The sequence below is a fragment of the Achroia grisella genome, unplaced genomic scaffold, assembly GCF_030625045.1.
Source record: "Achroia grisella isolate CSIRO2021 unplaced genomic scaffold, CSIRO_AGI_Agris_v1 utg1248, whole genome shotgun sequence".
NCBI lineage: Eukaryota > Metazoa > Arthropoda > Insecta > Lepidoptera > Pyralidae > Achroia > Achroia grisella.
Window position 1 is genome coordinate 486,060 of NW_026712607.1, and position 14,537 is coordinate 500,596.

Genomic DNA, 14,537 nt, shown 5'->3' on the forward strand with positions numbered 1-14,537 from the left:
CAGGATGGCTGTTCTACTCTTCCGTAAGTAGACGAATAGACTAATACTAGCTACTAGCTAGCGGCTTCGCATGAGTATACATTTGCTATATATATAAAATTTATATATATTATTTTTATTTATAATTATATAAACGTTCCTTTAGAATCACTCTATTTATTAAAAAAATCGCTACAAAATCTGTTGCGTAGTTTTAAAGATTTAAGCATACATAGAGACGGACAGACAGCGACAGCGACTTTGCTTTATACTGTATAGTGATGATGATGATAAGATAATATATAATATAATATAACGTAATATAATTTAGACAATTCTGAAATATTTTAATGTCTGTATATACACACACACAGAAACAAAGAATGCAAGAACGTTTGGTAGGGAGAGATTAGTTATATTTTATGAAATAAATGTTATTCTTATTCTTCTTAATATAACTATAATGTTCGAATGTCTGTATATAGAAAAAAAAATGCAAGGACTTGGTCAGGGAGAGATTAGAAGTAAAATTCAGTACAGGCTAATTTTAATGAGATTTTGTACACCAGACCTTACATCCCCGGTCTACATTTTAGATTCTCTTAATCAGGGAAAGATAAAGAGATAAAGATATATTGGTGTATACTGTTTATATATGTAATATGTTATGTTATTCATTATTATTATTAATCTTTTTTTTCACTTCTATTCTAGTGCCACCTCCCACCTTTTGTTTTTCTCCTCTACCCAAAGGTTACCTGGAAGAGATTGCATAAGCAATAAGGCCGCCTTTTGTACCCTTTAATTTTAATTACTCTATTAATGTAATTTTCCTGGTGCAATAAAGAGTATATAAATAAATAAATAAAGACTTCCCGTAGGATACTTAAAAATCTATAGTAACTCATTTTGAGCTAAGGCAAAGAGTGAGAACAACACGTCATTTGTTATTTTTAGTCCAGTATTCCCAGAAATCATAACTAGATAGGTACACACTTCGATACATACTAAACTTGTAAACCTGTGAAAATTTCAACCCGACATTCTGACTTTCACAAGTCGAGTAAAAAGAAAAGAGATATTATTAGAAAGAAAGAAAGAAAATTGTTTATTTGGTATACTGAAAATAATTTTTAAAATTTAATTTACATTTTATATTAATAATTAGAGTACCAACTAGGTCTCCGCTCAGCATATGTCGTGACGGGGTGCCACCACACTGGTTTTCAGCGGACTCCTTCATATACAATAAACATAATAAAATAATAATAATAATACACATACATACATAAATCCAGGCGGACAACACAAAGCAAACATTTACGACATACTACCATATATAAATAAACTACACACTGAAAACATAAAATAAACATAAATTCTGGTGACACTAGTATTACCCTGCATTACCCCGCTTTTGGAGTGCAGACACATCACGGCACAGTTTTCTGACTGAAGAGGAGTATTTTTTTAAATTTATTTTTAAAAATCTGCACAGTTAATTAGTTAAGGTATCTAATATCTATATATCTATATGTATCTATAGTAATCATCATATTAGTATATCTACATTCAGTATTATCGCAGATAATATTAGTAAGTGATATTATTCGATTATTTATAGACTGTGTTTTCAGTTGCTACCCTCTGCACCGTTTAATTAAAAAACCCATACCGTAGTAGGTGTTACTTCATTTTAGCTTAAATTTCATTATTTTTACTCATAATTTTCGTCTAGAATGTAGCTGTTAAATCAAAGGTTTCGTAAATCCAAATGACAGTTTCAAATACTAGCATGTTTAAAGAAACAAACTCGCTTTATAATATTTTAGTAGTAACTTGCGATATACTATGTACAATGATCATGTTTTAATCTGGGATATGATCTGTCGGTGTACGAAATTTCATTTGAAACCGTCCAGTAGTTTGCGTGAAAGAGTAATATTATACATCAACTTAACAAACTTTCACGTTTATATTAGATAGATAGATACATAGATAATTGATTTATTGCCAACATAACACAAATAGTACAATTTACAATAAGACAAAAAACAAGAAATAAATAATAACATGGAAGTTGGCAATAGGAGCTGCCTCAGCTATTGCTGATATAAGCACAACCTTAGTGAGGTGCACCTATACAGCGCTGGTTTTCAGGCAGCCCCCATTACTCATAAAAAAAACCTAAGATGCGGGTTTTTTACTACATACAGATACATATAATTTAAACACAAAAAAAATATATTAAATAAGATCTAGGATACACATATTAGTGACTAGCAGTTCGCCTTGGCTTCACACTTCACTCTTGAATCAGTCTATCTATTGCTAAAAACGGCATTAAAATCCGTTGCGTAATTTAAAAGATATAAGCGAACAGACAATGGAAGGGACTTCTTTTTATATTATTTAAAGAAATGAATATAGTGATGATAGTCATATAAGATTTTTTATATTACAATGGTGGCTAACAAGCATACGGCCCATCTGATGGTAAACGCCTGAAACACCAGGGGTGTCACGTGCGTGTTGCCGACCCTTAAGAAACCGTAATATAAGCCGTAGTTTCAAGTTTGACTTGAAATTCAAATTCAAAATATCTTTATTCATGTAGGTCTATTACACTCTTATAATATGTGAAATATACCGTTAGTTCGGAATGTTTTCGAGATGAAAAAAATTAACAAGAAACTCGTATTCTTCATTACATAGTATAAAACAAAGTCGCTGTCGCTGTCTCTCCGTCACTATGTATGCTTGAATATTTAAAACTACGCAACGGATTTTGAATCGTTTTTTTTTATACATAGAGTGATTCAAGAGGAAAGTTTATATATATAATACATGTACACCCGTGCGAAGGAGGAGCGAGTAGCAAAATAATTAGTTTCAAATATATATATTTATATATATATTTTTGGTTGAAAACCAGCTATATGTTCACCTAGGACATACATTTGGACATTTCAGTGCGATTGTTGGATGTAAAAAATGTTTATTTTATGTTTATTTTTTAATTATGGTAAATTAAGTTTAATTATATGTACATTTTATTTGCTCTTTTTTTTCCGTTTGTTGTTTATATTGTATTTTTTACATTACTGAATAAAATACAAACACATATTTACAAAAACTTCCAAAGATTATGTAAAATACAAACAAAGTTACTCGTTACACATCCATAATTATCATGTGAGAAGACAATGACGGATTTTCATTATTAAGTGTTTGATATCTTGAACTTGCCGATTAGAATACAATTACGCGTGGGACAATGGGACAAAAACGGTAATAATATCGTTGGAACTGCATTTAATAATTACAAAGTGGTAGTACATTTTACTAGTGGTAATACATTAGAGGAAGTATGAAAGTGGCACCGGTGTCAGAGAGGTTGAAGAGTAATCGTCTATCATGGTATGGACATGTAATGCGTAGGAACGAGGATAATATTTTAAGAAAGATGTTACAAATGAATGTGGATGGTTATAAGGGCAGAGGAAGGCCAAAAAAGAGATGGATGGACTGTGTGAAAGATGATATGGTAAGAAAGGAAGTAAATAACGCGATGACTGCGAACAGGGATGAATGGAAGCGAAAAACATATTACGCCGACCCCAAATAAATGGCATAAGGAAGAAGCAGATGATGATGCAGATGATGAAAGTGGTAGTACATTTTACGAGTAACTAATGAATCGATTCTGATAATTCTAGATTAGTGTTTACCCGCGGTTATATCCGCATATTCAGCATGATGCCTACAGCTGCCTTTTATTGCATTCTTTCCTACACGCTGGAACCTAAGTAGTCTCGTACAGTGCGGTTTCCGAGGACCTTCCTACTGCGTACACTTAGATTGTGGAATGAACTACCTGCCAACGTTTTCTCTAGAGATTACAGCATTGGCTTTTTCTAGAAGGGTATATTAAGGTTTCAAGCGTCCAAAGTCTACGGTAACCGTTTACCATCAGATGGGTCGTATGTTTGTTTGCCACCATCGTTATATAAAAAAACAATCGGAATTAACCTATACTATCGACTTTGAATAAAGTGGGCAGTATAGGTGATAATACCCAATTTCTCCAATTTTTTTTTACGTTTATATTAAATTCTAATATACGATACTAACACTTTTTCATCATAATTATTTTAGTTCTAGCAGCGCTCTCAGTATGTGTCGAAGCGACTGATATAAACATAATCAATACGCCAGAACTGAAGGCAAAACTGGAAGACAATCTGAACGGAGGTCTCAACATCGTCTTACAACGCAGTAAGTACAACCAATATCAGTAACCAATATAATTTCCAGCCTCCGCCGCCTTATGGAGAGTACCATGTTTACAGGTTCGATTCCATGCACGATACCTATATTTATTGTTGTATGTATAGTCTTTGGCAGTTTCCTGATCATATGAATGCGGATTGTTATAAGTGCAGAGGAAGTCTGAAAAGAAATGGACGGACTTTGTAAAATATGATATGATAAGAAAGGGAGTAAATAACGAGATGTAAGCGAACAGGGATAAATGGAAGAGAAAAACATATTACGTTGACCACAAATAAATGGGATAAGGAAGAAGCAAATGATGATGATAATGATTTAGATGTATTATAATGTAATATTATTAACCTAAAACTAAAATCCGTACAAAATATAATGTAATAACTAAAATATGTTATTAAAAGAAGTCCCTTTAGGCAAGGTTCCGAACATACTGGCAGCGTTCCCCCATTGAATAGCTATGCTAATTCTTTGTCCGAGGTAGCTGCCAGCTCTACGGTCTTCTGTGATTTCGACTACCCTTTTTGCTATTTCCATTTACATATATAGTTGTATACTAGCTGTACGCGCGACTTCTTTTGCGTGGAATTTTGCAACATTATTATATTTTTCTAAAATATAAGTAGCCTAAGTTACTCTTTATTACATCAGCTACCTGTCAATAAAAGTCCCGTCGGAATCGGTCCAACCATTTCAGAGATTAGCTGGAACAAACAGACAGACAGACAGACTGACAAAAATTGTAAAAAAATATATTTTGGTGTATGTACCGTATTCATTCATGTAGTAAAAAACGGTTATTTCAATATTACAAGCAGACACTCCAATTTTATATATACGTATAGTTGTATAGAAAAGTATAAATGTTCACAGATAACTTACAAGAAGTGATAACAGTGATTGGACGCCGCACTGGTCCAGCGAGGGATGTGGTGCAAAATGGTGACGTTGTGATCCAATTCTCAAATGATACAACCCTGAGGATGAGTGTGGAGAAAATCGAGGGGAATAGAAAGGGATATGTGCTCTCGTTAGCATGGGAGGCGCCGAAGAACACACGGCTAGAAGACTGCATCAACCTTGGTAAGATTACTAGATCATCCGTCATACTCGTGAACGAGTGCTGCTTGTAGAGACTGGTCTGCTCTTATCACTACGACTGATTTAATCTTACTGTGTCTTCATATTTGAACCTAAATAAATTAGTGCTGGTTGGTAGTTTGTATTCACACGTTTCGACTTGTAAAATGTGAACTTACAAGGATTGTTTAAAAGAGCAACACATAAGTTTCTTGCTTATTCTTCTTGTGATGAGCGCAGTGATGGCTGGCTCATCCGTCGTACTCGTGAACGAGTGCTGCTTGTAGGGACTGGTCTGCTCTTATCACTACGACTGATTTAATCTTATTGTGTTTTATATTCGAGCCTAAATAAATTAGTGCTGGTTGGTAGTTTGTATTCACACGTTTCGACTTGTAAAAAGTGAGAAAAGTTTAAAAGAGCAACACACAAGTTTCATGCTTATTCTTCTTGTGATGAGACAGCTTTCCGAATAAGCGGTAGATTTAAAAAAAATTGTGGACTATTCAAAAGTGTTTAAATTAAGTTTATTTGAATAAATGATTTTCTATTCTATTCTATTCTAGAAACCAATATTATAATGAGAAACAACCTGATTTTTTTATTTATGTATTATTTACCGTCACGGGTTCTTCGGAATGCATTACAAACCTTAGAATTTCCCAGCTTTTCTGTACTATACTATACTATATTCTGTGTATGAATGGATGGATATACATATAAATCTTCCTCTTCAATCACTCTATCTATTGCTGAAAACTGCATTAAAATCTGTTCCGTCTTTTGAAAGATCTAAACTCACAGTAAGCGAGAGCGACTTTGTTTTATACTATGTGAAGATTGCACAATAAAACTTGTACTAAAATCGAGCTCACACGGTATTCTGCACTCGCTAACCTTTATGTATAAACAGAAAGCGTTGTGGCGAAGTCATTGGGTAAAAATGTCACAAAGTTACAATTTTATTTATAAATTTTAATTTATTTTATTCATTAATTCTGGTTGATATGAATAGATAAAATAATATATTATATTTGAATACAAATAAAATAAATATTAATATTATGTTTATAGTGGTTTACATGTCTTATTTAGTCGTGCTCACTGTGGCCTTACCTTCATGATGGTCTCTCTTCGTTGTCCCTAAGAAGGACCTACCTTGGTTTACTACTATCCAACTTCGATTCCAAAGGTCGTAAGTTCAAATCTGACTTACGGTTCGTTGATAGATACATCGATAACAAACCCAATTTTGTTTGTTATTGCTGTTTCCATTGCCGGAGTAAACAATATAAGTGACAGTGGTATGCTTGATTGTCAAGTTAGATGCCATAATTACTCCATGAATTGTGGGTATATCAAGTTTTGTCTTCAGAGAAACGTCGAAGCATTCACAATAATGATAAAGTTATCAAGACCTCTGACTACCCTATGTGGTATAACAGCCGTGAAGATATTCTATGTATTATTACTATTAGAACATTATAAATCTTATTTTCAGGCTCGAAACACTGGTACGGTGGTCCGCAACAGAAGCGTCAGTACTGGCCTATTGAGAGATTAATTCTCCCAAACTATTCTTACATAACAAAAGAAGCAGATAATTGCGGAGTGGCCGAACCTTACTGGCTCGGCTCTGATGGTATTTTCTACCATTTCGACAGGAAGGTACCACTGTTCGTCGACCAAAATGACTTGGAGAAGAATGCCGCCTGCTTTTTCGCACAAATAAAACCCCCTTATTCGACTAAGAGAGAGCGAAATGAACTGACATATGCTATAGGTATATTTGAAAATGTTAGAAAAGCTCATGAGTATGCTGTTGAGAAATACCTGAAGAAACCATCAGGGGTGCCTGATGAGAGGATGATCAAGTACCCCATTTGGTCTACTTGGGCGAGGTACAAGAGGAATATTAACCACGATGTTGTGTTGAAGTTTGCTGATGAAATCAAGAGCAATGGCTTCCCCAATAGTCAACTCGAGATAGATGACCTTTGGGAGATCTGTTACGGCTCTCAGACGGTAGATCTGCAACGGTTCCCCAATATGAAGAATACGGTGGATTTACTGAAAGAGAAAGGATTTAGAGTGACTATATGGACGCATCCATTTGTAAATAAACACTGTGATCCTTGGTATACAGAAGCTAAGGAGAAAGGGTAAGTCTTATGAAACGAATAGCCGTGACTTCGTTCACTCTTTTAGAGAAAAAGTGTAAATCAAAATGTCTTTATTCATGTAGGCCTATTATAGACTCTTATGATATGTGAATTCTACTGTCAGTTTGGAATGCTTTCGAGCCAAGAAAAACTGGCAAGAACTCTGCTCTAATACGCTATTATTTTTTAATGATCTTAAATATAATCTTTTTTAATTATTTTTGATAATACATCATTACAGAATAACAGATTCATTTTTAAATTAAAATATACTTTACTAGTAGTTAGTTAGTTAGTTAATACATCGTGTGGTACAATAATATATTTTTATTGTGATCCATTTAGCTACTCAATCCTTTATCTACCTTTATTTTTTTAATTACGAGCTCGGTGGTCTAGCATTTTCTTAGCGTGGCACTAGATGGCGCTGCCTGAATTGTCCAGGGTTATTATTATTATATCTGTGTTGGTTGTTAGGTGGTATCTGTAGGATTGTGTATACATTGATAATTATTAATGTAATTATATCCATAGGTACCTAATAATGTCTGAATACGGATCAGTTGAGACAAGCTGGTGGAATGACAACGATACTACCACGGCATATATAGATTTCACAAAGCCAGACGCTCGCAAGTGGTACACTGATAGACTGGACCTGCTGAGGAGTTCGTACGGTATCGACAGCTTCAAATTTGACGCCGGTGAATCCAGTTGGACTCCACAGGTGAGATATTTAGTTTGCGAGCCAGAGGCCTTTTTTGTCAATTATTTCCTCTCGGTCAAAAATTTCTAAGCTGACTCAGGAGAAAATGAAGTTTTTATACATGGTTTTTAGGGTCTTTGGCTCAACGCACCCTCAAATCCACAGCTGACTTGCTTCATAACACTACTAACTTAACTATCTTAGGCGTTTTTTATAATGGATGGATAGTGCACCCGCCTGCGCTAACAGTTTGTAGACACAACTTATATTTCTAAAATAGATAAATAAATATATAACTACTAGATCAGTTTAGCAATATTGAACTCTAATTTCAACGTCTACATTTCAGATTCCAGTACTACAAGGCGATAAGAGAGATCAGCCAGGCATCATAACGGCCGAGTACATTAGGGCTGTCTCGAAGTACGGGCCTATGGTAGAAGTCAGATCAGGTCATGGGTAAGTACGACATCCATCACGTCACGTCTTTCAATGTATTATTTGAAGCTCTGATGGTCGTGGGTTCGATCCTCGCACGGTACAAACATTTGTATTCATGAGTATGATTGTTTATATAGGTCTGTTTGTTTTCTTTGTATATTAAGTATTTATAAAAAAACTAAGTATTTTATCAGTTGTCACAAGCTTTGCTTAGCTTGAAACTAGATGGCGCTGTGTGAATTGTTCAAGAATATTCCTAAAAATATGAAAAATATTATTCTACTGAAAAACCATATGTATAAGGATAGTGACTTTATTTACATTAACAGATACCTATTCTATATTGCCGTCTCTCTCTCTCTCTCTCTCTCTCTCTCTCTCTCTGTAAAATCCTCTAATACCATGTTTAGTAAATATACCAATATTACTTCCAGAACCCAAGACCTCCCGATCTTCGTCCGGATGACTGACAAAGATACCTACTGGACCTTCGAGAACGGTCTACCAACGCTGATCACGACGTTACTGCAGATGAACATAAACGGCTATCCCTTCGTGTTACCAGACATGATAGGGGGGAACGGGTACGATGAACCTCCCACTAAGGAGTTGTTCATCCGTTGGCTCCAAGCAAACACGTTCATGTTGAGTATGCAGTTCTCATACGTGCCGTGGGATTTTGACAACGAAGTAAGTTCTAAAAATATACTTCATATTTCCACAAAAAAACATAATTTCAAATTAATCATTATAACTATTCAAATTTGGAACATAGTTTAAAATTATTCTTTATATCTATTCAAATGTGGAATATAATTTCAAATTATTCTTTGTAACTATTCAAATGTGGAATATAATTTCAAATTATTCTTTATAACTAATCAAATGTGGAATATGATTTCAAATTATTCTTTATAACTATTCAAATGTGGAATATAATTTCAAATTATTATTTACAACTATTCAAATGTGGAACATAGTTTAAAATTATTCTTTATATCTATTCAAATGTGGAATATGATTTCAAATTATTCTTTACAACTATTCAAATGTGGAACATAGTTTAAAATTATTCTTTATATCTATTCAAATGTGGAATATGATTTCAAATTATTCTTTACAACTATTCAAATCTGGAATATAATTTCAAATTATTCTTTGTAACTATTCAAATGTGGAATATAATTTCAAATTATTATTTACAACTATTCAAATGTGGAACATAGTTTAAAATTATTCTTTATATCTATTCAAATGTGGAATATGATTTCAAATTATTCTTTATAGCTATTCAAATATGGAACATAATTTCCAATTATTGTTTATAACTATTCAAATGTGGAATATAATCTCAAATTATTCTTTATGTTTATTCAAATATGGAATGATTGATGATTTCAAGTTATTCTTTAAATGAGATATAAAGTTGGATTACACAAACAATTTAAAATTACATTACTATTATGATATTGCAGACTATTGAGATAAGCAAGAAGTTCATACAACTGCATGAGCAGTATGCGGATGAGATAATGCGTGCTTGCGAGAAGGCAGTGAGTTCTGGCGCGCCAGTCAACGCGCCGCTCTGGTGGATAGCGCCCGATGACGTCACCGCACATGACATATGGGATGGTAACTACTCTATATCACTTCTATAATTAAATTAAAATTCAATGTTTACTCTTACTCAGTATTTCGAACAATTTTATTAGAGGTTCCTTAGGACATGCGATGATTAATTTTGAGCTCACAATAAAAAAGTGTAAAATGCCAACTAAATATTTTATACTTCGACCCATCAAGGATATCAACCTGAATATTTTAATCTACATTTAAATTCTATACATTGGGAATATATTAACATAAAAAACCTGCCTTGTGTCGACTTGATGGTCGACACTTTTAACTCGATGTTGCTATTCCTTTTTGATGGACATGCTCCTGAAAAAAGGATTAAAATTAATGGCAAACATTCACTACCATGGGTAACCGATACCATCAGACGTATGATTGACTTGCGTAATAAAGCACTGTTAATGTATAGGAGGACAGGATTGGAGGTACATAATAGATATTATAAAGACCTTAAAAATCTCGTTCACAGTAGTATTGATCGGCAAAAAAGCGAGCTTACTATAATTATCATATAAACTCTCAACAAAGTAATGGTAAAATTTTCTGGAAAAAGTTAAAGGAAAATATTTCCGTGGACTCCACTAAAAGTGACATACTACCGTTCTTCTTCAATAACCCCGATAACATTAATGCACATTTTTTAAATGTACCTGGACCAAATAATGTGTCTTTATCAAAACTCACTTACTTTGAGTTTCATAGGTATGGTACAGCTACTTTTCAATTGCAGCCGGTGTCAGAGAGTGATGTCGCTAGGTATATCTCGGCAATAAAATCTAATGCATTGGGTAGTGATCGGGTGAGTAGAGACATGATACTACTGACTCTTCCTCGTACACTAGCAATTATAACCAACATAATTAATAAATCTATTGTTACGTCAAAAGTTCCTAGTCAATGGAAACATGCATTCTTTAGGGCCTTTATCCAAAATTAATAATCCTGCCGAGTTTAATGATCTCAGACCTATAAGTATACTATCCTTTCTGTCCAAAGTCTTGGAGAAAGCCGTTCATACTCAGTTGCTGAAATACGTTGAAACAAACAACATCCTGCCAAAGTATCAGTCAGGGATTCCGTAAAGGTAAAAGCACTACCACTGCTTTACTGGATGTTGTAGATAATATTCTTGCTTCACAAGATGTTGGTAATGGTACTATTTTGACTTTACCGACTACTCTCGCGCTTTTGATTGTTTAAATGTAAATCTCTTTTTGCTTTCAAAGCTGACATATTATGGTTTGGATCGGCACTCTGTGGGATGGTTTCATAGTTACCTTAGCAACCGATACCAATCGGTAAAAATACAAAGCTGGATGGTTCCTACTCAGTGTCGGAGAAAATGGCTGGTAGACCGTGGAAAAGTACCTCAGGGTTCGATACTTGGGCCACTTCTTTTCATTATTTATTGTGCTGACATTGAAAATGCAATAAACTATTGTAATTTTCATTGTTACGCTGATGACATACAAATTTATATCTCTGGAACACCCGCTGCGATTACTGACGCTGCTCATAAACTTAATAGAGACTTGGAGAAAATTGCTGCCTGGTCACAAGAAAATGCATTGGTTATTAATCCTAACAAAACAAAGTATATGATTCTTGGATCAAAAAAACAAATTACTGACATAATAAATAAAAATATTACAGTAAATATCCTGGACCAGAGTATAGAACGAGTTGAAGAAGCGCGAAACTTGGGGATTATTTTTGACAGTCGGCTGCGATTTGAAAAGCATATTTTAAATGTAGTACAACAATGTTTTTATCGCCTTAAGGTCCTATATAAAATTCGTAATTTATTATCGGAAAGAGTTCGTATTACACTATGCGAATCATTAATCCTATCCAAACTTAATTATGGAGACATTGTGTATGGACCACGACTATTGGCTAGAACTCAACGCCTGACTCAAAGAGTGCAAAATGCATGTTGTCGTTTTTGCTTTAATATTCCCCCTCGAAGCCATATTAGTCCCTATTTAAACAATGCTTCAATTTTAAATATGGAATCGCGAAGACAGTTACACCTGGTTTGTCTATTGTTCGATGTAATAAAAAGTGAACAGCCAGTTTATCTCTTTAAAAAACTAAATTTCTCTTCTCGTATGTATGGATGCAGATTCATTTGTTCGAAATTATCATTTCAAGTACACAGAACTGTGGCATTTACTGGCAGCTTCCGCTACCTAGCAACAAAATGTTGGAACAACATCCCGCCACCATTTAGGCATCTGACTACCGTACACAGTTTTAAAAAACATCACAAAGAATATTTATTAAAAAAACAAATTTTAGGCATTCCACGGAAATTTCTTGGCGGACGCGGTTGTAATCTCCGGGAAAGGTTCGCACCCCCACAAAAAAAAATTGTTTTTTATTTCTCTATGTTACTCTTATTAATATTTTCTTTTTTTTTTTTCTTTTTGTTGATCCCAAATATCTTACCACTCAGTTAAAATTATATCAAATTATACTCTGAACTATTTACATTATTTTTATTATAAACACACCACACAGACAATCACTAATAATATTGCTCCTTTTTATTTTATATTTATTTTAATTATTATTTTCACGTACCCTCAAATGGGTTGAAGCTGAAAATCAGTGTTTTGGGCCATGAACAATGTTCCACGCTGCCAAAGCTTCGACCTTTTTGTATTGCTACAGATCACACATAAAACACAATTTTATAAATCTTATGTTGTATTATGTATTTTTATATTCTTATGAACATGTTATGTGTGTGACTAGTAACAAACAAATAAACGATATATCTATCTATATATCTATCTTACAGTAAATATAGGGACACTTTTTCCGTTATTCTAAAAATTCATAATAATTCCAATATTTAGTACATTTTTACAATTTTTTATACTCTCTTGGATTGTTCATACGAATCAGCTAAACCTATACTAATATTATAAAGCTGAAGAGTTTGTTTGTCTGAATGACCTAATCTCAGGAACTACTGGTTCGAATTGAAAAATTATTTTTGTGTTGGATAATCCATTTGACAAGGCTTTAAGCTAAATAACATTACGCTACGACCAATAGACGCGAAGCATCAGTGAAAAATATTGCAAAAACGGGGAACATTATTGTATTTGTACATATAAGTGCTTCCGTTGCGTGCGCTGCGTAGTGTGTAGGTTTGATAACCACGCGAACGAAATCGCGGGCACAGCTAGTGTAAGTGCAGAATGAACGGTTCATATTTTTTTAATGAAAATCGAATTATTCACTTACGTGTAATTCTAAAAAACACGTTTTATTCTATTCTATTCTAGAGGACTGTCGATCTTATTTGCTAGCAATATACCATTTCAGGTTGACCTTCATGCGGTTCCCCCTGGAAACCATCGTAATAATATATAATAATATAAATAAAAAAATAAAATATTTGGTGTATTTGTCACGATGGACTAATTGGCCAGCTGGTTTCTCATCTTATCTGCCTCGGTGTCACTGTTGGCCATTGTAAATCCGTGGAGTTGTATAAAAATGGAAATTAAATAAATATAATAATATTCATAAATTAAAAAACCTGGACGAATATGTCTGTGGAAAAATGTATTTAAATATAAAAAAAAAAAACAATCCCCTTCCCCCCTCGTATGTGCGTAGAATTCATGGTGGGGGAGCGTATCTTGGTGGCTCCTGTGCTGGAGCGCGGGGCTCGCACGCGGGACGTGTACCTGCCGGCGGGCGCGTGGCGGCCGCAGGGCTCCGCCGCCGCCATCCACGGGCCGCAGTGGCTGCGCGACCTGCCCGCGCCCCTGCACACGCTGCCCTACTTCGTGCGCGACGAGGCTCCATAGTAACCAGACATTGAGGGTGACGCTGCTGGGAGTCACAACGCGAGCTTCAAAGCATTCGTGGCCCGGGTCCCCACCAACATGCTGTCTACCTTCATGAAGGACGACTACTGGCCGAAGAGGGTGGTGTATCGCTGCTACCGTGGCATTTTGCTGTCGTCAGTGCCGTGACCATAGAGACAATTAGAATTGATATTTTATTATTCCCTATGTATGTTAGTCTATAAGGTATTTATAATAGAGGTCAAGTAGCCTTAATTAAATAAAGGCCTCTGTAGTTGACTTTTAAGTATTATTACAAATCGTTCGTATGGGAGTATAGAAAAGTGTTGTTGTTAATTAGAGATTAAGAGCTACTAGCGTACTTCAAGGTATATATTCTAAAAAAAAATTTGCGCAATCGTCTCTGCTCTTTGC

The 14,537-nt window shown here is 34.5% G+C and overlaps 1 protein-coding gene across 1 annotated transcript; it reads left to right on the plus strand.

The window, feature by feature from the left end:
* On the plus strand, positions 1-14,234 carry LOC131854925 (myogenesis-regulating glycosidase-like). The gene is made up of 9 exons (XM_059206107.1): positions 1-23; positions 4,138-4,257; positions 5,143-5,352; positions 6,851-7,511; positions 8,046-8,238; positions 8,567-8,676; positions 9,093-9,348; positions 10,134-10,290; positions 13,930-14,234. The coding sequence occupies exons 1-9, from the start codon at positions 5-7 to the stop codon at positions 14,121-14,123; spliced, it is 1,920 nt and encodes a 639-aa protein (XP_059062090.1). The 5' UTR covers positions 1-4; the 3' UTR covers positions 14,124-14,234.
* The last annotated feature ends 303 nt before the right edge of the window (positions 14,235-14,537 follow it).